The sequence below is a fragment of the Suncus etruscus genome, chromosome 10, assembly GCF_024139225.1.
Source record: "Suncus etruscus isolate mSunEtr1 chromosome 10, mSunEtr1.pri.cur, whole genome shotgun sequence".
NCBI classification, from domain to species: Eukaryota; Metazoa; Chordata; class Mammalia; order Eulipotyphla; family Soricidae; genus Suncus; species Suncus etruscus.
This window is the reverse complement of record NC_064857.1, coordinates 83,444,254-83,467,246: the sequence shown is the minus strand read 5'-3', so window position 1 is coordinate 83,467,246 and position 22,993 is coordinate 83,444,254. Positions and strand designations below refer to the sequence as shown.

At 38.0% G+C, this 22,993-nt stretch overlaps 1 protein-coding gene across 1 annotated transcript in view; it reads left to right on the top strand.

Annotated features, from left to right (window-relative positions):
• GANC (glucosidase alpha, neutral C) overlaps positions 1–22,993 on the top strand; it is a 77,476-nt gene that overhangs the window by 15,724 nt on the left and 38,759 nt on the right. Inside the window, exons 4-11 of the mRNA XM_049781508.1 lie at positions 1,992–2,119; positions 3,720–3,902; positions 7,988–8,033; positions 11,864–11,930; positions 13,478–13,574; positions 16,116–16,296; positions 16,516–16,663; positions 17,925–18,160. Coding sequence (XP_049637465.1) covers positions 1,992–2,119; positions 3,720–3,902; positions 7,988–8,033; positions 11,864–11,930; positions 13,478–13,574; positions 16,116–16,296; positions 16,516–16,663; positions 17,925–18,160 — 1,086 coding nt within the window. The remainder of the gene's footprint in view (positions 1–1,991; positions 2,120–3,719; positions 3,903–7,987; positions 8,034–11,863; positions 11,931–13,477; positions 13,575–16,115; positions 16,297–16,515; positions 16,664–17,924; positions 18,161–22,993) is intronic.

The following is a 22,993-nucleotide window of genomic DNA, read 5'->3' as shown; positions in this document are numbered from 1 at the left end:
ATAAAGTAAAATAGGTAAAATACATGTAAAAATTTACTTTTTGTTGTTTGGGACCCATATTCAGCTGTGCTCAAGGATCACTCCTGGCAGGCTTGGAGACTATCTAGGGAGCTGGGGATTGAACCTGGGTCTTCCATGTGCAAGGCAAGCACCTTACCCTCTATATTATTTCTTCCACCCCCAAATTCTTTGTTAGAAAATTAATGTCATCCTTTTCTAATGAAAGACATTTTTGCAACAATCCTCAGAGACAAAGAAAGGAGGGCTGGAACTTCCAGCTCACTTCATGAAGCACACCACTAAGAGTGGTGAGTGCAGTTCGAGAAATAACTACACTGAGAACTATCATAACCATGTGAATGAATGAGGGAACTGGAAAGCCTGTCTAGAGTACAGGTGGGGGTGGGGTCGGGTGGAGGGAGATTTGGGACATTGGTAATGGGAATGTTGCACTGGTGAAGGGAGGTGTTCTTTACATGACTGAAACCTAGTCACAATCATGTTTATAACCAAGGTGTTTAAATAAAGATATTATTTTTAAAAATGTCATCCTTTTCTTACCTATTTAATACTACTTTAAATGTAATACAAATAGTAGTATAGGTGTGTGACTTAGCAGTGGAGCAGTTACTATCCATACACACACTAATATGAATATCAAGCTATAGGCTGTTGTAACTATTTGACAAATTTCCTTTTATTTTTTATAATGAAGAAGTACATTGTGTTATCCCACATTCTAATAAGGACAATGAATTCTAGAGAGTCACTTGGTCAAGGTCACAGTGCTAGTAACCATAATTTTCACTTAAATTTGCTGCATTGCCTGTCATGCACCTATACTTTTTGTCACTGTTACACATATGACACAGTTTTGGAATCTGAACAAATTACAAATTCACTGAGTATCCAAACCTTAGCAGGTGAACAGGGAGAAAGTCAGAAGGATTAGGTAATTGAAAACTGTTAAGTCGGGGCTGGAGAGATAGCATGGAGGTAACGCATTTGCCTTGCATGCAGAAGGACAGTGGTTCAAATTCTGGCATTCCATATGGTCCCCCAAGCCTGCCAGGGGCGATTTCTGAGCATAGAGCCAGGAGTAACCCCTGAGCACAGCCAGTTGTGACCCCCCAAAAAAAAGAAAACTGTAAGTCACAATATTTCATCTTCTGAAGTACTTCACAAGCAAATAACCATCTTTATTCATTTTTCTCTCATCTTAAATTCAGTCATTATGGTTTCAACACCATTATCATGCTTAATGTATGTCATAGCTGGGGCCCGTGAGGTGGCGCTAGAGGTAATGTGTCTGCCTTACAAGCGCTAGCCAAGGAAGGACTCCGGTTTGATCCCCCGGAGTCCCATATACTCCCCCCAAGCCAGGGGCAATTTCTGAGCACTTAGCCAGGAGTAACCCCTGAGCATCAAACGGGTGTGGCCCAAAAAAAACCAAAGCAACAAAAAAAAAGATATGTCATAGCTTATGACACAGAGACCAGATGTCCCAAATTTTCAGTTTATGCATCTTTTTCAGTAGAATCACAAACATCTCATTCATTATAGGTCCTATTCTGGACAATTACATATTTACAGAACCATATAACATGAAAAGGTATTTCTATCATAGGTCTAGCTAAACAAGTACATACGTGGAGTGACTGATATCATTCTCCAGTTTTCTTGCATCTAATAATTTCTTTTTTTTCTTTTTTTGGTTTTTGGGACCACACCCGTTACTTCTGGCTAAGCTCAGAAATTGCCTCTGGCTTGGGGGGAACATGTGGGACACCAGGAGATTGAACCTCGGTCCTTCCTTGGCTAGTGCTTGCAAGGCAGACACCTTACCTCTAGTGCCACCTCACTGGCCCTGCATCTAATAATTTCTAATTATTATAATATTATTGTGTAAAGCTTTGAACATTGCTTGTCCAAAATTCTATATATATTACTGGGAAAAAATGATGAAGTTAATCCCATGTGTTCATTTCCAGGTACCTCTCCTGGCTGAAATTTATAGTATAAAGGGAAATATTTTCAGACTTAAAATCAATGAAGAGACTCCCCTGAAACCTAGGTATGAAGTTCCTGATGTTCTCACAAGCAAGCTAAGCACTGTAAGGTAAGCCAAAGAACAGGGTATCTTATATATTCATGTATGTATATACATATACATGCATATGCATATATTCAGTTTTTGGAATCAAATCCAGAGCCTCATACATGCCAGGAAAGTGCTCTACTGCTGAAATACCTTCCATGCTCTTCAATATATTCTTTACCATACTTTGAGTTGTAAATTTTGTATGTTCCTCACATTTTATTTACCCAAAGCTACAATCACTTATAGAATTGGATTTTAGTTATTTGTGGGATAAATAATTCTATTTTGTACTTATCCGTTTTATTTTCTAATCATCCACTATCTGCTTTGCCATGTTTGGGGATCAAAGTGATATTAGCTTAATGTAGTAAATATGGTTTATTTGTTATGCTCTGTCAGTTTAGGCCTAAGATGTTGATTCAGCAGTAGAGCTCATGTCTTGTATATATGATGCTGTAGATCTGATCCTTGACACCACTTTTACATTATTGAGTATGATCTTAAGCACCACAAGAGAAGTATATGGCACATGGAATATCAACAAATGAGACACATACCAATAATACCACCACTACAAAAAATTAATAAATTAAATAGGGAGACAATATTTTTCTGAAAGATCTTTATATAGGTTTAAAAAAAACAGTGAGTTACATAACCTCTTGAATAAATACAGATTCAATTTTCACAATTGAACTGTTTTTTAAAGAGGCCTAGAAATTGTCAAGATGGACTGTATAAGGACATAATGAGGACATATGCTAAGGGGATGAAGATGTAATAAAGCACTCGCCTTACATATGTGATACCCTTATGTTCTGTCCCCAATATCAACCATATTACCAAGTACAATCCTTAACATTGCTGAGTGTGACCCCTAGCATCACCACCACCATAACAAAGAACATAGGCCATTCTTTCTAACCTTCCCTATGGAGGACTCTGATCAATTCCAGGGTGATGCCAGAGGGGGGAAAACAAACTAGACCCTGGTGTGATTGTAAATGCTGACTCTGAGCTTATATAATTCCTGAGGATTCAAAGCACACTATCAGTATGTTAAACTGGACCTGGTGAGAGCCCGGTGATAAATAAATGAAAGAGTAATCTATGTCTATCTTCATTTGGACTCTGTGGTTAAGTCCTTTAACCTATGTTATTTCCTCAGTTTCTAAATATATAGTTTGAATGAGAAGAAAAACAGTGTTTAGATTCTATGCATGAAATTATTGCTACACTGTCCAGATCCAAGCTATCATGGTCACAAGGGCTAACACTTGCTGAGTGTTTATTATGTATCAAGCACTGTGCAAACTGAATTAAGTGCATGATTGTGTTTATTCATTTTCTTCTAAAAAATCCCATTTTTGCCTTTATTATTTCCAGTTTAAAGGTTAGAAAACCAAGAAACAGAAATATTCATTTGCCAAATTTATATATCTAGTGCATGTAAAAGCTATGTCAAAGTTAGCCTCTCTCTGATATCTAAACCCATGCTCTGAGTACTCTCTAATGCCTTATATATTCTATATTACACTAATATTGACTTACTAATTACTTGCATTTGAGTAATTGCATTATAGCAACTAATTTGTTTCTTCCTGCTTTTTTTTTCCAGGCTGACTTCATGCTCAAGAGATATAGGTAGTCTAGTACTGGAAGATGGAAAAGGAGATCTGAAGTGTTGTATCTTTGAAAACCCATTCAGGATAGACTTTGTGTCCAAAAAAGAGGTTGTGATAAGCATAAACTCCCTGGGCCAGTTATACTTTGAGCACCTGCAGAATCCTCCCAAGCAAAGGTATTTTTGTAAAGTATTTGACCCATAAAGAACTTAAGCAAACATGATTGAGAATAATATGTTATAAGGCAATATATCTAATTAGTAGATAGTAGACATAAATATAAAGAACAAACATGTCACCATAGAAAATTGATTTGCGGACCCGGAGAGATAGCACAGCGGCGTTTGCCTTGCAAGCAGCTGATCCAGAACCAAAGGTGGTTGGTTCGAATCCCGGTGTCCCATATGGTCCCCGTGCCTGCCAGGAGCTATTATTTCTGAGCAAACAGCCAGGAGTAACCCCTGAGCATCACCGGGTGTGCCCCCCCCAAAAAACAAAGAAAAAAAAAGAAAGAAAGAAAATTGATTTGCTCCATTTGGCTCTGGTATTTCTCAGCACCACAGGAACCTAGCAGCAATGCATCCTTGGTCCTTAGCATTGAACACCAGTCCAGTTATCCAACAGTTACCAGGAGTGGCCCAGAGCCCCTGAGCACTACTTGAGATTTTATTTTTTTTTTTTTTGTTTTTTTGTTTTTGGGCCACACCCGGTAACGCTCAGGGGTTACTCCTGGCTATGTGCTCAGAAGTTGCTCCTGGCTTGGGGGACCATATGGGACACCGGGGGATCGAACCGCGGTCCGTCCAAGGCTAGCGCAGGCAAGGCAGGCGCACCTTACCTTTAGCGCCACCGCCCGGCCCGAGATTTTATTTTTTGAGACTCAAAAAATAAAAGGAAAAGAGAAACAAGCTATCGAGTACTAAAAAGACAAGAAGGTCATTAAACTATTTGACAATATGAAAATCTGTCTTCAAAATGAGTGAATGCCATGAGCCAATGAAGTGGGAGAATGTCTATGCAGCGAACTGAATTTTGTTTTTATTTTTACTACAATGGCGAATACATGGCATTATACATTTATCAAAACCAATAGACTATATAGTACCAAGCATGAACCCTCATAAACTATGGATTCTGGTTGTTAATGTACCACTCTAGTGTGGAATGCTAAAATTGGGGAAGATTATGGATGCTTGAGAATAATGAGTGTATGAGACCTCTTTTATCTTTTCAATGTGGCTGTGAACCTAAATTGTTCTTAAATTAATTTTAATGAGAAAGCAATATACCAATAAATTAATTTTTAAGCCAAATCTGGCAGCACTGAGGGGGCTGTTCCTGACTTGGTGCTTGGGGGTCACTCCTACAGTGCTCATGCATGAAAAGCATGTGCTCAATCCGCTGAGCTATTTCTCTGGCTTTATCATTTATAACCATATATAAATTTTTGTTTTGCTTTTATGGGGGGCCACACCTGGAGGTGCTCAGGGGTTGATCCTGGCTCTGCACTTGGGAATTACTGCTGACAGTCATTGGGGAACCATATGGGAACACCAGAAATATAATATATATCTATGTTGCTTTTAGGGCCACACCTGGTGATGCTCAGGGGTTACTCCTGACTATGCACTCAGAAATCGCTCCTGGCTTGGGGGACCATATGGGATACTGGGGATTAAAACATGGTCCATCCTATGTTAGCTGCATGCAAGGCAAATGCCTTACTGCTTTTGCCACCGCTCTAGCCCCTACATTTTAATTTTTAATTAATATATTTAAGTATCATGATTACAAACATGATTGTAGTTGGTTTTCAGTTATAAAATAAAGTAACCCCCTTCACCAATGCAACATTTCCACCACCAATGCCCCCCATCTCCCTCCTCCCCTATCCCCTGCCTATATTCGAGATAGGCATTCCATTTTTCTCACTCACTACCACTGTCATGATAGTTGTCAGTGCAGTTTTTTTCTAACTGCACTCACCACTCTTTGTGATAAGCTTCATACCATGGACCAGTCCTTTCAGCCCTCATCTCTACTGTCTCTGGGTGTTATTATAATAATATCTTTTTTTTAATCCCATAGATGAGTGATATTATTCTGTGTCTATCACTCTTCCTCTGATTTATTTCACTCAGCATAATAGTTTCCATGTCCATCCATGTGTAGGAAAATGTCATGACTTCATTTTTCCTGATGGCTGAATAGTATTCCATTGTGTATATGTATCACAGTTTCTTTTTCTTTTCTCCCTTCCTTCCTCCCTGCCTCCCTCCCTCCCTCCCTTCTTCCCTCCCTCTTCCTCCATCCCTTCCTTTCTTCCTTCCTTTCTTCCTTCCTTCCTTTCTCTCTTTTTCTTTCTTTCTATTTTTTTGGGTTTTGGGCCACACCCGGTGACGCTCAAGGGTTACTCCTGGCTATGCGCTCAGAAATCGCTCCTGGCTTGGGAGACCATTTGGGACGCCAGGGGATCGAACTGCCGCAGTCCGTCCTAGACTAACGCAGGCAAGGCAGGCACCTTACCTCTAGCATCACCACACCGCCCCCCCCCTCTCCATTTCACATTCAGTGCCGCTCAGGGGTTATGCCTGGCTTGCACTCAGAAGTCACTCCTGGCAGGATCAGGGGACCATATGGGATGCCAGAATTTGAACTGGGGTCTGTCCTGTGTTGACCATGTGCAAGGCAAATGCTTTACCACTGTGCTATCACTCAAGCCCCTTGTATCACAGTTTCTTTAGCCATTCATCTGTTGTCAAGCATCTGGGATGTTTCCAGATTCTGGCTATTGTAAATAGTGCTGCAATGAATATAGGTGTGCAGAAGGCATTTTTTTTCTATTGTATTTTTGTGTTCCTAGGGTATATTTTTAGGAGTGGTATATCTGGATCAGATGGGAGTTCAGTTTTCAGTTTTTTTTTTCATACTATTTCCCATAAAGACTGGACTATATGGCATTCCCATCAGCAGTGAATGAGAGTTTCTTTCTCCCCACATATCCGCCAGCACTTATTGTTCTTGATCTTGGTGGTGTGTGCCAGTCTCTGTGGCATGAGATGGTACCTCATTGTTGTTTTGATTTGCATCTCCCTTAGGATTAGTGATGTGGAGCATTTTTTCATGTGTCTTTTGACCATTTGTAGTTCTTCTTTGAGGAATTGTCTGTTCATTTCTTCTCCCCATTTTTTAATAGGGTTAAATTTTTTTTCTGTAAAGTTCTGTCAGTACCTTGTATATATTATATATTTGCCCCTTATCTGATAGGTATTGGGTGAATAGTTTCTCCCATTATGTGGGTGGCCAAATTATATATATTTAGGAATTGTAACACAAGTGAGAATACTATTTAAAAAACTGAAAAGGAGGGCCAGAGAAATAATACAGTGGGTAAAGTATGTGCCTTGCATGTGGTCAATGTGAATTTAATCTCAGGCATCCCGGGAATTGGGTTGGTCCCTTGAGCCCACCAGGAGTGATTACTGAATGCAGAGCCAGGAATAACCCCTGAGCACCACCAAAAAAAAACTGTAAGGAAATAGCTTGCACAAAATTTAGTAATTATGTCTGAAGATTGGAGGATGGAGGCAAAGGCATTTGAAAAGGGGCCCATAGGAACTTCAAAAGAACAAGTCATTCTGTAGCTTTTACTCAGAGAAATGCTCATAGTTGTTCACATTTGTATTTATAATTTTTTTAACTTTGCATACACTCTCTGTATTTTATACTGCTTTATAGTAAAGAAAATGTATAATTAGTATGAATAGATAAATGAATAGATATATCATTTAATTTACAAAAGGTAATTTACATAACAAATTCTAGAAATACAAATGGACATACATTCTTTTTCTAAAATGTTAGATTGAATAATAGAATAAGTTGTCACAATCATCTGAAAGGCAGTAAATTCAATTGCCATGTGGTAGGATAACATTGGGTTGACTGAACTACATTTACTTAACTTATCTTTAGTTTAAATATTATAAAGATGTATTACACTCTTAATTTTAAAAGATTTATTGTACATTTTTACAAAAGTTTTAAAATGTAAGAAATTTAAGTCCTTTATAAGAAGTCAAGATGTTGGATTAATTTTCAGTTTTATAAACATATTTTTATTTTCTAATGATGTTATTTTTGATAAGCTAAAATATATAAGTAATTTAAGGGGATCTGAAACAGAAACGAAAATATTTTTATTAAGGAAAGTTCTATCAGTCTTTACATGAATGAAGCAACTTTATTTATATTAAAACAGAGTTACCAAAGAAAATGAAGAGGATGCATCAACTAATATCTCTCAGGTAATCTAGATTGAGCTATTCATAATTTTTTAGTATTTTTCACCATCCTCATCCTTATGTGGAGATGTCCTTATGTAAAAATACCCTTCTACCACAGATGGGTGCTTGTTAAGTGCTTTATCAATAAATCACACCATTTAGCCTTTGCTTGCCTTATTTAGTTTATGTATGTCTACATTTATTTTTTCATTTGTAAGACAGACCATTGGCTTTATTTCAAGCACAAAAAAATCATGCAAAAAAAAAAAAAAAAAAAACATTGGCACTGAGGCCAGAGAAGTACTTGGCACTAGAGGTATGGTGTCTGCCTAGCAAGCGCTAGCCTAGGATCGCAGTTCAATACCCTGGTGTCCCATTTGGTCCCCACAAGCCAGGGGCGATTTCTGAGCACATAGTTATCCCAGAGGTCTGGCTGAGACAACTGCAACTGAGCAGAACTTCTGGAAACATAATTAAAGACTCTATCCTAGGCTTCATACCAGGATCAGTGCAAAAACCAAGACTAATTAAAATTACAGTGTTGGAACAGAACTTCTAGAAACATAAAGAAAGACTTCACTCTAGTTGCCATCCTATGACCTGTGGAAATACTGAGATCTCTAGCTATTGAGGCCTGATTTTATCATCCACGATTGAGCAGAAAGTTTCCAGACAGCACAAAAGGACCTAGAGAACAGAAAAAGAGCATGTATGGAGCCTATAGTTATTCCATGACAGTATGCTTCAAGGGTGGCGAAACCCATTATCTCTTAGGCCAAGGGAGTTCTCTTTCTAAGCTCCCCAATATTTATTGTGTCTATGGAAAAAAAAAAAGCACAAATTAATTTTTATTGTTGTTTTTGTTATTGTTGTTTTTTTCTTTTTTGTGTGTTTTGTTTTGTTTTTTATTTCAAGACTGTGGTTTTTATTTGGTTGTTGTCTTTATTGCTGTGGTGTTTTTTGGGTTCTTTTGTTCAATTTTTTTTGTATAGTTTTTATGTTTTACTTCCTTTCTCCCTTTTTTCTTAAATTGATATTTATAGCCTCCAGAAGGACTCCTCCCATTTCTTGTTTGATTTTTATCCCCCCCTTTTTTTTCTCTTTCTTTTTTCTTCCCGTCCAAACAGAACCACATAACTGAACCATCTTGTTCTGCCTCACAAATTGAGGGGGAAATAATGGAGAGTACCAAGACCAAATAGGTGTATGAACATTGAGCAGAAATGAAAAATGATCATACTTAAACACCAAATCCAAAGCCAACAACAACAAAATCAAAATCCAATCTGCAACAAGCTAGACACAGAGGGGACCACTTATACTAGCAGCCTGGGGGTCAAAGGAGGGGGATATGGGATGCATGCTGGGAACAGGGGTGGGGGGAGGACAACATTGGTGGTGGGAATGTCCCTGATTCAATGTCACTATGTACCTAAAATATTACTGTGAAAGATTTGTAATTTATTTTGGTCAGAATAAAAATTATTTAATTTAAAATTAAAAACTGGGAGGACTCCATCTAGCGGGTTATAAATAACAATTTAAGAGAAGAAAGAGAAAAAGGAAGAAAAACATCACAGAAAGACAAAAGAAATACAAAAAAAGAACAGACAAACAAAAACAAAACTACAATGACAAAACAAACAAAACCGAAAAGCACCACTGCAATACAGACAACAACCAAACAATTATCACAAGCCTGAAATAAAAAGAAAAAAAATTGTGCTTTCTTCCCCCCCCCCCCCCCGCTTTTTTTTTTTTTTTTTTTGCATAGGCACAGTAAGTATTGGGGAGATTAGAAATGGAATTCCCTTGGCCTAAGAGATATAGGGTTTCTCTGCCCTTGAGGCATACTGTCATGGGAATAACTACAGGGTCCGTACATGCTCTTTTACTCTCCCCTAGGCCCTTTTGTGATGTCTGGAAACTTTCCACTCGGTCATGGATGATAAAAGCAGGTCTCTGTAACTAGAGATCTTGGTGTTTGCACAGTCATAGGATGGAGCCTAGGATAGAGTCTTTTTTTACGGTTCTGGAAGTTCTGTTCTAACACTTGTTTTAATCAGTCTTCTGTAATTGGTGATCTTGGTGTTTGTACCTCCAAACATCTTTTCTATCATTTTGGTTTATGTAAAGATTTTTATTTCCAGTGACATAGAAGTTTCTCAGAGAGTTAAATCTGGAATTACAGCATGACCCAGCAGTTCCATTTACAGGTATATGTTCAAAAGTAAAAGTAATTACTCAAACAGATACATATCTGCCTGCATTCATAGCATCATTATTTACAATATGATAAAGGTGACAACAATCTAGAAATCTGTCACTGACAGATGAATACATACATAAATTATGGAGTATTATGCAACTCAAAAAACAAAGAGAAGCCAAGACATAGTAGAGGAGTGGACCAAGCCTAGTTCCTTTCCAGCACCACACAGTCCCCCAAGAATCTCTGGACACCAGGATATGCAATGCCAAGGGAGCCCACATAATCTGAGCAGGCAGTGACTGAATCCTCTTGCATTGAACCACCAGCCTGGTGGATGAAGAATGATCTGGAGTGGTCTTTGATCCTCTGAGCTCTGGTTAAGAGCCCTTTATCCCCTACCCACCCACATCCCAAAAAAAGGAAAGGAAATTCTGACATACACTAAAAAAAAATGAATGAAAGGGCTGGAGAGATAGCATAGTGGTAGGGTATTTATCTTACATGCAGCTGATCCAGGACAGACCTGGGTTCGATTCCCAGCATCCCATATGGTCCCCGAACCTGCCAGGAGCGATTTCTGAGCATAGAGCCAGGAGTAGCCCCTTAGTGCTGCCAAGTGTGGCCCAAAAAACAAAACAAACAAACAAAAAAAAAAGGATGAATATTGACATTACACTAAATAAAAGATGCAAATGGAAAAAGACAAATACTATATGAAAGATTAAGATATATCTAGAATTGGGGCCGGGCAGTGGCGCTAAAGGTAAGGTGCCTGACTTGCCTGCGCTAGCCTTGGACGGACCGCAGTTCGATCCCCCGGTGTCCCATATGGTCCCCCAAGCCAGGAGCAACTTCTGAGCACATAGCCAGGAGTAACCCCTGAGCATCGCTGGGTGTGGCCCAAAAACCAAAAAAAAAAAAAAAGATATATCTAGAATATATATCTAGAATAACAAATTTCATAGAAACAGGAAGTAGAATGGTAGTTGCCAGAAACTGGAGGTAGGGGTTTGGGTTTGGGGTTTGAGATTTTTTCTTTTTTTCTTTTTTTTTGCTTATTTGGATTTGGAAGATTCTGAGATTTTATTTAGAATACAATTTAATTTGTTAATTATGCTATCACTTTTTAAATTGATCCATTTTTTAAAAGATTAATTCAGGGAGATGGAAAGCGTACAGTGGGTTTGTGCTTACCCTGCATGTGGCCAACCCAGGTTCAATTCTCAGAATCCCATATGGTCCTCTGAACACTATCAGGAGTGATTCCTGAGTGCAGAGGTAGGAGTAGCCCTGAAATATTGCCAGGTGTGACCAAAACCAAAAAAGTAAATAAATAAAAAAGATAAATATAGGAACCAGAACAATAGTACAGTGGGTAGGGCATTTGCGGCCAACCTGGGTTTGATCTTTGGTATCCCATATGGTCTCCCTGATCCTGCCAGAAGTAATTTCTGAGTGTAGAGTTATGAGTAATCCCTGAGCACTTCTGGATATGGCCCCCAAACAAAAACAAACCAAGAAAAATATTAACTAATTTTTTCAGACTAGTTTTTCAATAACCCCAACGAAATATGCTGTTGTCACAAAATTTCTTACAATTTATAAACTCTATTTGTTTCCCATTTTTCTGTGCCAACAGGAAAATCAAGAAGATCTAGGCCTGTGGGAAGAGGAATTTAGGGGATTTGTGGATATCAAAGCTAACGGTAAAATAGACACTGTTTTAGTCTGAAAACATCTCTTTCCAAAACGTCTAAATGTTACACTATGGAACTCTTTGAGCCTTATCACTTAAACAAATACTTCTGTCAGATCAAGAAGGTCTTATATTTGAAGATTCCTTCAGTTCTTCAGTGCATTGCAAAAGAGCAATGGTGATTATAGGTCTTCTGTGGAATGTACACTCATTTAGGCCTCGGGGGGCCTTATAATCTCAGGAGGGTTCTAGGTCCACACACAATCTGAAGTCAAGAACCTCAAATTACACATTCTACTTTTCTGAGTTTCAACTGTTGCATACCAATTTATAAAGCTAAACAGCTCTAACATTTCAAGCCTGTAGTTTTCAACTAAACACCACCCCTTAATTCAATAGCCATAATTATTCCTGTCTGTGACATTGTTTAATTTGGCTCAGTGGGAGGTGGGCCAGATGTACAAATAGGCAGTTAGTCTTTTTAAGAGATGACTTTCAGATACGTGGGACTATATAGTTGGGTGGAAAATGTCCCTCCTTCCTTCTCAATATCCCATAAAATTCCTTAACTCCTGAAGAACCCCTGTTCTAACGTCTACACCTGTAGCCTCTCTTAAGATCAGAATTGACAGTGTCTCAAATTTACAAGTGGGAATCTTCAAGCTTTCCTTAATATAGCAATATGTTTTTTAAATACTCTATGGATACCATTTCAAATATATAACCATTTAATGCCAGATTCTTTTACCTAAGAATGAATTTAAATCTTATAATAAAACCATTAAATAAAGGACTTTGATTAGAGGAAATGTGATCTTTAAACATAGGCCATGGATAATTTGAGGAGACTGGAAAGGCCCTCTTGAACCCCTTGACATTACAGTCCCTAAACACACTAAGATTTAATGAACAGGCAGAAGATACAGCTAGAAAAAAATTTAAACTATATAAAATCCTAAATCAAAGAAACAGACATTATGGTTTAGAAAAATTTAGTTTAGGAAATAATCTAAAACTGTAATCATGTTGTACAGAGAGAAAAGAGATTTTACATAAATAAGAATACAAAGATCCAACACTCAACTAAGGAAATACAAGAGAACTGTCTAAAATGCTGCCTTTTGTATTTTTCATTCTTTTTTTTTGTTTTTTTTTTTGTTTTTGTTTTTGGGCCACACCCTGTGACGCTCAGGGGTTACTCCTGGCTATGCGCTCAGAAGTTGCTCCTGGCTTCTTGGGGGACCATACGGGACGCCGGGGGATCGAACCGCGGTCCGTCCTAGGCTAGCGCAGGCAAGGCAGGCACCTTACCTCCAGCGCCACCGCCCGGCCCCTGCCTTTTGTATTTTTTATATCCTTACACCTGAATACAACCTCTTAGGAAAGGTAATAAATTAATTAATTAATTAACTAAGGGGATTAATAAGAGAAAACTAAATTCTTACTCCTAGTCCATAATCATCATAGTCATCTTGCTAGATGTAAAGTTAACTGAGTCTCCTTTATTGATTTTTCTCACTGAAAAGCTAATTTCAGTATGTATTCTGGTTCCAACAGGTCCTACATCCATTGGATTGGATTTCTCCTTGCATGGATTTGAACATCTCTATGGAATCCCACAACATGCAGAATCACATCGACTTAAAAATACTAGGTAAAGCGAAAAGTTTTATAGGAGGCTCTGGTTTCTGGATTGTAATTTTTTTTTTAAAAGAAAATATGTTGGGGCCGGTGAGGTGGCGCTAGAGGTAAGGTGTCTGCCTTGCAAGCGCTAGCCAAGGAAGGACCTCGGTTCGATCCCCCGGAGTCCCATATGGTCCCCCCAAGCCAGGGGCAATTTCTGAGCACTTAGCCAGGAGTAACCCCTGAGCATCAAATGGGTGTGGCCCGAAAAACCAAAAAAAAAAAAAAAAAAAAAGAAAGTATGTTATATGTCTGAGTCAATACTAATATACAAGGGTTGAAGAGATAGCACAGGGGTAGGGCATTTGCCTTGCAAGCAGTCAATCCAGGACAGACAGTGGTTAGAATTCCAGTGTCCCATATGGTCCCCCAAGCCTGGTAGGAGTGATTTCTGAGCGCAGAGCCGGGAGTAATTCCTGATTTCCGTCGGGTGTGGCCCAAAAAATCAAAACAAAAAAACCCTAATATATGCCTGACTTCTCCTTTTTGATATTCCAAGTGTAGCTTTAAGAATTATACTTGAGGGCCCGGAGAGATAGCACAGCGGCGGCGTTTGCCTTGCAAGCAGCCGATCCAGGACCAAAGGTGGTTGGTTCGAATCCCGGTGTCCCATATGGTCCCCCGTGCCTGCCAGGAGCTATTTCTGAGCAGACAGCCAGGAGTGACCCCTGAGCAACACCGGGTGTGGCTCAAAAACCAAAAAAAAAAAAAAAGAATTATACTTGAGGGCCAGAAAGATAGCATGGAGGTAGGGTGTTTGCCTTGCATGCAGAAGGATGGTGATTTGGATCCCAGATCCCATATGGTAACCTGAGCCTGCCAGGAGCAATTTCTGAGCATAGAGCCAGGAGTAACCCCTGAGCGCTGCCAGGTGTGACCCAAGAAAAACCAAAAAAAAAAAAAAAAAGAATTATACTTGAATGGTCACTCAGAACAGTGGACTTTAATTTTGGAGGAATAATAAAACAACAATAACAAATAATAATAAGATATTATAAGATAATAATATATCTTATATATAATATATGTCATATATAATAAGATGTAACAAGATAATAGAATATATTATAAAATTATTATATTATAATAAATTATAAACAAATAAATCACAATAAATTATAATAAGAATATTATATTATAAAATATTGTAAATATTATAAATGATAAACAATAATAATAAAACAATAATAAAAGCTATAATGTTGAACCTAAAAGTATAGGGAAAAATTTAATGAGCTGTTTTGTGCTGTGTTATAATTGGAAACATTTGTGAGTTTCTTTTTTATCTCTAGAGGTCTTTCTATGGAACTCTGTGAAAAATACTGTGAAAATACACTGACCTAGAAAATGGTTTTTACCCAAAAAAAAATTGGTAAAATTTTTTGGTAAAGTGAATGGAGAAAGAAATGAAATGGAAAATCCTGGAATCTCAAATGTAATTCTTTCACCATCATTTCAAACTAAAACTATTTGGATATGCCAAATACATCTGACTAAGAGGAAGTAAATTCCAAGAAAACAAAAGGTCTATCACTCATGTTTTCCAAGTTCAGACTGTTTACTTAATGGGTGTGTATTGCAGTGAGTGCACCAGTCACTTTATGCTGCTCTCACACTAACCTGAGCTTTGTGCTTACCATCCTAGTTTAATTCCTGACCCTTTTCCTACTCAGCACTATGAAGCATATCAGAGTAGCACCCTTTTGTCTTACTGGCAGAAAATTACTTACAAAATTTGTTATACTTACTGTATACTTGCTATTGTAGAGACTTTACAGGGAACAGTCTTTCCCCCCAAGAGATAGTCAGAAATATATAAATATATATTTAGAATATAAGATCGTTTAAGCCAATTGTCAATAAGGGGATACCAAGTAAATTAAAGGAGAAGAATTATAGTTTCCAAGTTTGATTAAGAAGAGTAAAAATATATAGTAAAGGTGTGATAGTGGCAATTGCCGTTGTTTGCATAGGTCCAGAAAAATGGGGAAAATGGAAAAAAATACTTGACCTGATTACAAAAAGGCCTCACCCCAGAAGTTTATTGGCATAAGACCAACTCTGAGTTCCAGGCATACCAGTCCGTCCAAACTGAGTCATTCTCCATGGTCCCAATGAAACTTTTTCACACTTTAGCTATTGTTAGTATCAGATTCTTATATTTAAAGACTCTGGATTCTATGCATTTCTTTCATCGATGTCAGGCTGATGTGGAGCATCCTCTAGTTTCAGCATACCATTAAATGTGGAGCAATCTGCCCTGCATGCAGACTGTTGCTGAGTCGTCTGGGTGTTGGAATCACTCTTTGGAGTAAGTCAATGCCAAAGCAGTGGTAGGAAAATTTTAGGGGAGTGGGAAGTTGAGCCTTGAAAGATGCATAGGACCCATGTTTGAAGAGGCTGATGAATTATTTATATTATTTATCATTAATAATTTAGTAATCTAGTAGTGATCATTTTAATAATATTATTTTGAATTAATTAAAGATCATCCTTATTTTGTGTGTTTCAGTGATGGGGATGCTTACCGTCTTTATAACTTGGATGTCTATGGGTATAAAATACATGACAAAATGGGCATTTATGGTTCTGTGCCTTATCTCCTAGCCCACAAATTGGGCAGAACACTTGGTATTTTATGGCTGAATGCCTCAGAAACACTAGTGGAAATCAATACAGAGCCTGCAGTAGAGGTAAGCTGAGCACAAGACACACAAAAGAAACAAAACCTGTGCAGTTTTATCATAACTCTTAGCTTTGTGCGGGCAGCTCTCTGGCTTCAAAGTTTGTAAAAAAAAAAAAAAAAAGTCAGTGACTATTAATAGTAACTACTAAAGGAATGAGTTATTGCATTTGATTGGGTGGTATAGGTTAGAGGAAAAATTTTTAGACCTTGGTTCCATTCCTAATAGACACAGAACCCAGTGGACCCATTTGCTGAACGAAAGGTCAGATCTCGAACTGATGTACATTGGATGTCAGAGAGTGGAATTATTGATGTGTTTCTGCTAACAGGACCCACGCCTTCTGATGTCTTTATGCAGTACTCATACCTTACAGGTACTTTCATGGAAAAGTGTCATTTTATTGTTAGCATGTTTCTTCTTGCCATGTACTGTAAGTTAGTATTTGTTATATGTTATATCATGTAGAATTTATGAATACACCAAAGCTTTTAAAGGAGCTTTTTATTCCCACCTTCATTCCACTCATCACAGTTATACATTATGCTAAGTCTTACTCACTACTCCCTAATCCTTAATACATGCCATTTGTCTTCTCTGGAACACTTAACTCCTGTTTTTTTTCTCTATCTCAGATGGCTTCTATTCTACTATGATCTTTTCTATTTTCTTCTTCATTAACATTTATCATTGTAACACCAAATCACTTTATCTTTATTTTTAAATAAAATTAATTGAATCACCAGGCGATACACAGCTACAAAATTGTTCATGACTGAGTTTCAGTCATACAATGTCAACGACCTTCACCAGTGCACATTTCCCCCAACTAATGTTCCCAGTTTCCTTCCTGCCCTCCTCCATTGTCTGCCTTTATGGCAAACATTTTTCTTCTCCTTGTTTTCTTCTTTTTTCTTCTTCCTTTTTTCCCTTTTAAACACTGGTTTGAAATACATTGTTGCCTTGTCTTGTTCAAAAGAACAAAATACAAAAGAATAAATTTAACCAGGAACTGAAAAACTTGTATGCTGAAAACTAGTAAACAGTTCTGAAAGAAATTAAAGAATGCCCATAAATCAGGGGTCTCAAACTCACGGCCCGGGGGCCGTTTGCGGCCCTCCGTACAACATTTTGTGGCCCTGCCCTAAAGGAATCTTGTTTTGTTTTGTTTTGTTTTAGTTGTTTGGGTCACACCCCCCAATATTCAAAGTTTACTACTGACTTTGCACTCAAGGATCACTCCTGCGGCCCCCAGGTAAATTGAGTTTGAGACCCCTGCTAAATGAAAGACATCTGTGGTCATGTATTAGAAGACTTTTTTTGGGGGGGGGCCACACCCATTTTGACGCTCAGGGGTTACTCCTGGCTATGTGCTCAGAAATCGCCCCTGGGACGCCGGGGGATCGAACCACGGTCCATCCTACGCTAGCGCTTGCAAGGTAGACACCTTACCTCTAGCGCCACCTTCCCAGCCCCGTATTAGAAGACTTAATATTATGAAGATGGCAATACTACCACAAGAAAGCTACAGATTTACTGCAATCCCTATCAAAACTACTGTGGTCATGCTTGTTAAAAGAAAATATTGATCTTTTGTTTCAGACATAGATGCCCAGTTTTCATTTTCCTTTTTTTAGGAACACAAGCCATGCCTCCTCTTTTCTCCCTGGGATACCATCAGTGCCGCTGGAACTATGAAGATGAGCAGGATGTAAACAAAGTAGATGCAGGATTTGATGAACATGACATTCCTTACGATGTCATGTGGCTGGACATAGAGCACACCAAGGGCAAAAGGTACTTCACCTGGGACCAGAAAAGATTCCCAAACCCCAACAGGATGCAAGAACTACTCAGGAGCAAAAATCGAAAGGTGCGGTAAGGAAACACTTCTGAGGCTTGCAATCATAAAAGTTTTCTTCTTTCAGTGTTTAAAACTTTCTTGGGCAATTTAATAGAAAACTGTCTAATTAAAAAAGCCATGAAAACAGTACCTTCTAATATAATTATTTCTGTGAAAACACAAGAGCAATGGTGAAACAGTGGGGACCCCATCTTTCCTAGACTAAGTGTAAGTCCTCACAAGAATGAAGATACCCAGAATTCAGCCCCATTACCCTGTAATGATGTACTATATCCCATCACCACACACATACAATTTAATTTTGATGTAAGACGGATGATTGTTCATCAGTACCAAGAGAGTATGAAATAATTAAATATTGAGACTCTCTAGGGGTAAGCAGGGCTTGTTCCTGGTTTGAGACTAACTCAAGAACTGGAAAAGGGACAAGCTCTGATTTTGTGATAGAGAGTATTCTGGGGATTGTTTGATTTCGACTTTTTGCTGGCATCGAGAGAGGGAGTACCAAGGCTTTTTTTGTCAGCATGTCCAGGTGAGGTAAGGGCAAAAGGCTAGAATAGAACGGTGAGACTTGAAAACTTTTAATAGTTAAACTTGGAAAAGAGTCATATTCTTTATTTTACTTTTTTATGACAGATTCTATCTATCTGTTAATACTACATGTTAGTTTGGTCAAGAAAAGAACTAAAATAGGAAATGGGGAGGAGGACAATCCTTGGACAGTACAATGCAGAAGTGATATTTATAGTAGTAGTAATAATGGAAAGAAGGAGGACATGAAGGAAATTGAGATAAGGGGAAAGGAAAGGAACCCTGTATAATGGAGCATATGTATCATGTAAATGTATTTCTACAGGCAACTTTCTGCAATGGAAGTTGTCTTTCAGCCTACTTTTTTGATCTCCAGACCTTACACAAGTGATCAAAGCCAATTCTGCTAGCTTCTAATTTTTCAATAAGTAACAACCACTTATGAACATTTATTAAAGATTAGGCCCTATGATAAAACACATTATCCAAAATTATGGGATAGATTTTTATTTTAATTCTCGATGAATAAACTGAGATTTAGAGTTAATTTTATATTTAGAACAAAGACATACAATGAATAAGTAGCAGGGTATAAATCTAACCCCTGATGTGCTTGACTCCAGAGCCTGTATTTGCAGCTATTGACTAAGTTCTTCAAAGTGTTTAAAGTTGCTGTGGTGGGGCTGGAGAGATAGCATAGAGGTAAGGCGTTTGTTTGCCTTTCATGCAGAAGGTCATTGGTTCAAATTCCAGCATCCCATATGGTCCCCCATGCCTGCCAGGAGCAATTTCTGAGCATGGAGCCAGGAGTAACCCCTGAGCACTGCCGGGTGTGACCCAAAAACAAACAAAAAAAAAATTAAAGTTGCTGCAGTAATGTAAAAGGGAATGTGATGATGAATCCTTTGGAATTTTATATTGGGTAAGGAGAAATGTAGTTTACAATGAACTCAAAACAAGCCAGTAACATAATGACTAAAGATAAGTCAGGGTAGGATCAAGAGAAAGAAGTTGCTAAACAACTGGATGAAAACAGGAAATATAGAACCTACAAGGTGTATATTTTAGATGTGCACAGCTCTGAGAAACGTGTCCCTAATTAGTAAAGTGGAGATGGAGGGGGCACAAGTGATTAGAGGCTAGACCACCTGAAATTGTGTGGAAAGTAGCAGAGTTACTCTAAAACGGAAGAAAAAGCATGTATGAGATTTGATTACTGGTAATCTGACTTTGTTAGTGGAATCTCTGTATGGTTCAGAGACATTAAATGTTTTGAACAAGGGAATTGTTACTCAGATTATATGAAAAAAATTATAACTCAACAACATACTATGATTAAGAATTTAGTAAAGAATTTTGATAAATATTCCTAAAACCAACAAGTACATGAAAGCTGTTCAGCATCATCATTGAGCAAATGAAATGCCACTTTACACTATTATAATAGTTATTTCCCCAAAAATTGAACAACTGTTGGTTGTATAGAGAAATAAGGACACTTTGTCATTTATGGAAGTGTTAAAGACAGCCATTATGGAAAACAATGACAGTTCCTCAAAACCACAGTGCTCAGAGGTTACTTCTGGCTCTACACTCAGGAATTACTTCAGGCCATGTGGGACCATATAGAACACCAAAGATTGAAACAGGTCATCAGAGTGCAAGGCAAGTGCCCTACCCACTGTACTGTCACTCTGGCCCCTCCTCAATTTGCTTGTTTGTTTGTTTATGGGCCATATCTGTCAGTGCTTGGGGTAACTCCTGATAACTCCTGACTTTGTGCTCAGAAATTATTCTAGGTTTATGCCATGCAAGACAAAAGCCCTACCTACTGTGCTATTGTTCTGGTTCCCTCTTCTCAAGATTTTAAAAGAAAACATATCATATGACACAAAAATCCTACTTCTAGGTATACAACCTCAAAAGTGAAAACAAGGGGCTCAAGCTAATATTATTATACACAAGTTTACCCCAGAACCCATCATGACACTTTTAAAACCAAGTGTCTACTGATAAAGGTTAAATTATGGTATCTACATTTCATTATATAGAAATGAAATAGTCTACATAAGATTATAATACAGAATAATATTATTCTGAATAACCTTAAAAGGAAAGGAGGGCCAAAAGAGAAGGTATAGGGGTTATTGAACTTGCCTGTACACAAGTAACCTTGATTTGATCAGAGGCATCACATATCACCCTAAGTACTTTCAGAAGCGATCCCTCGGCATGAGCCCTGAGTACTGGTAAGTGTGATCCCAAAACAAAAACAGAAAATTTATATGTATGTGTCATTACCAGATGAAGCTTGAGGGCATTATACTAAGTGAAATAAGCCAATTCACTTAACATTGAAGGTAATCAAAATCATAGGAATAAAAAGTAGAATGGTGATGATGGTGATCAAGATCAAAAGGGAACAGGGAGATATCCTTTAATGAGCTCAGAGTTTTAGTTTGCAAGATCTGAAGATAGGTTGTACAACAATTAGAATGTATATAACACTAATGAACTGTTTGTTAAAGGTGGTTCAGACAGGATCAAAGAAATTACCTTGCATGTGGTTAACTGGGCTCCATCACAGACACTCCTTGTTGAGGTCCCCAGAGGCCTGCCAACAGTGATCCCTGAGTGCAGAGCCAGGTGTACCCCCAAACCAAAAAGTTAAGCTGATGAATTTTTAATGTGTATTTTTACATTTGTAATTAAATTTGAGCAATGGAGAATTAAAACTTAGTGTATGGAATAGGTTTGAATAGAGATGAGGAAGAAAAATTAGAAGGTTGTTCTACTCAAATCAAGTGTTTTTGAGATTCTAAAATAGGGGAAATTAAAGCATTAGAAGGCAGAGAGAAATGCTAAAACAATTTAATTACAGAGCTCTAATTACTGCCTTTCTGACACTCTTTTCTAAGTATACCACTTGAATAGTGAGTAGTTTTTGTTCATTTGTTTGTTTGTTTGTTTGTTTGTTGTTGGGCCATATACGGCAGCACTTAGGGGTTACTCCTGGATCTGCGCTCATAAATCACTCCTGGCAGGCTCGGGGGACCCATGCAAGGCAAACGTCTTACCCACTGTGCTATTGCTCCATCCCCAAGCTATTTTCTACTTAGTTTTGCTTTTGTCAGTATTATCTTGGACTATAGATATACAAGGAGTCAAAATCCAGCCTACTTAAAACCCTTTTTTATAGCATTCATCAGCATAGACAGAAGCTTGGTAAATGCTTTCTTAAGAATGTGCATTGACCTTGCCCCAGAGTTTAATTTAGCAAGGAGAAGGAAAGGAACTAAGTGAAAGAGGATATGAAATTTCATATTCATTCAGATGAAATATGAAGAGATGGGGGCCAGAGGTCAAGCAGTCTCAGGTGCTTTGGTGGAGGAAAAAAAGGACAGAACTAAATAGCCAAGCCAAAGTCAACAACAATGGAATCAAGAGACCCAAACTCTAACCATCTAAACTTTAAATGGGCCAGTTATACTGGCAGGATGGGAGCAAAGGGTGGTAGTTGGGGTACACTTCAGGAACATAGAAAAATCTTGCATAATATTAAAGCAGAAGAAAGTCATCATTTACCATAGACTTTTTCATATTTTAAATATAATAAAACAAACATTTTATGATTACTTAAATTTGAACTCCACGGTGGTCAACACTGGTGGTGGGATTGGCCTTGATTCATTATATGTCTGAAACCCAACTATGAAGGACTTTGTAAATCAAATGCTTTCAATAAAATAAAATTAAAAAATTAAAAAATATTTATTAGGAGGATTGGATTGATAATACAGTGGGTAGAATGCTTTCTTAGCAAGCAAATGACCCAGTCTGAGCCCCTGCATCCCAGATGGTACCATAGCACTGCCAGGAGTAATTCCTCAGTGCAGAGCCAAGAGTAATAACTGAGTACTCAATGCTTTTCTGGCACTGGGCCAGAAAATAAAAAGAATATGTATTGACAGGGGTGTGGCTAGAGCAATAATATACTATGTAGGGTGCTTGCTTTGTATGTGGCCAACTCAAGTTCAATCCCTGGCATCAAATATGGTGCTCAATCACTGCCAGGAATAAATAAACAACAATGAAACCCAAAAGAATATGTATCGTTTGGACAGTAGCAATTATAAAACAACATTGGTATCGTTTTGGCATCTATATTTCTACAAATACATTAGAAGTTACAACGTTTTTTAGCCTTTTTACCTCTACACATCAATGAAATTATAAATATCTTGCAGATGGGGCCGGAGAGATAGCATGGAGGTAGGGTGTTTGCCTTGGATGCAGAAGGACAATGGTTCA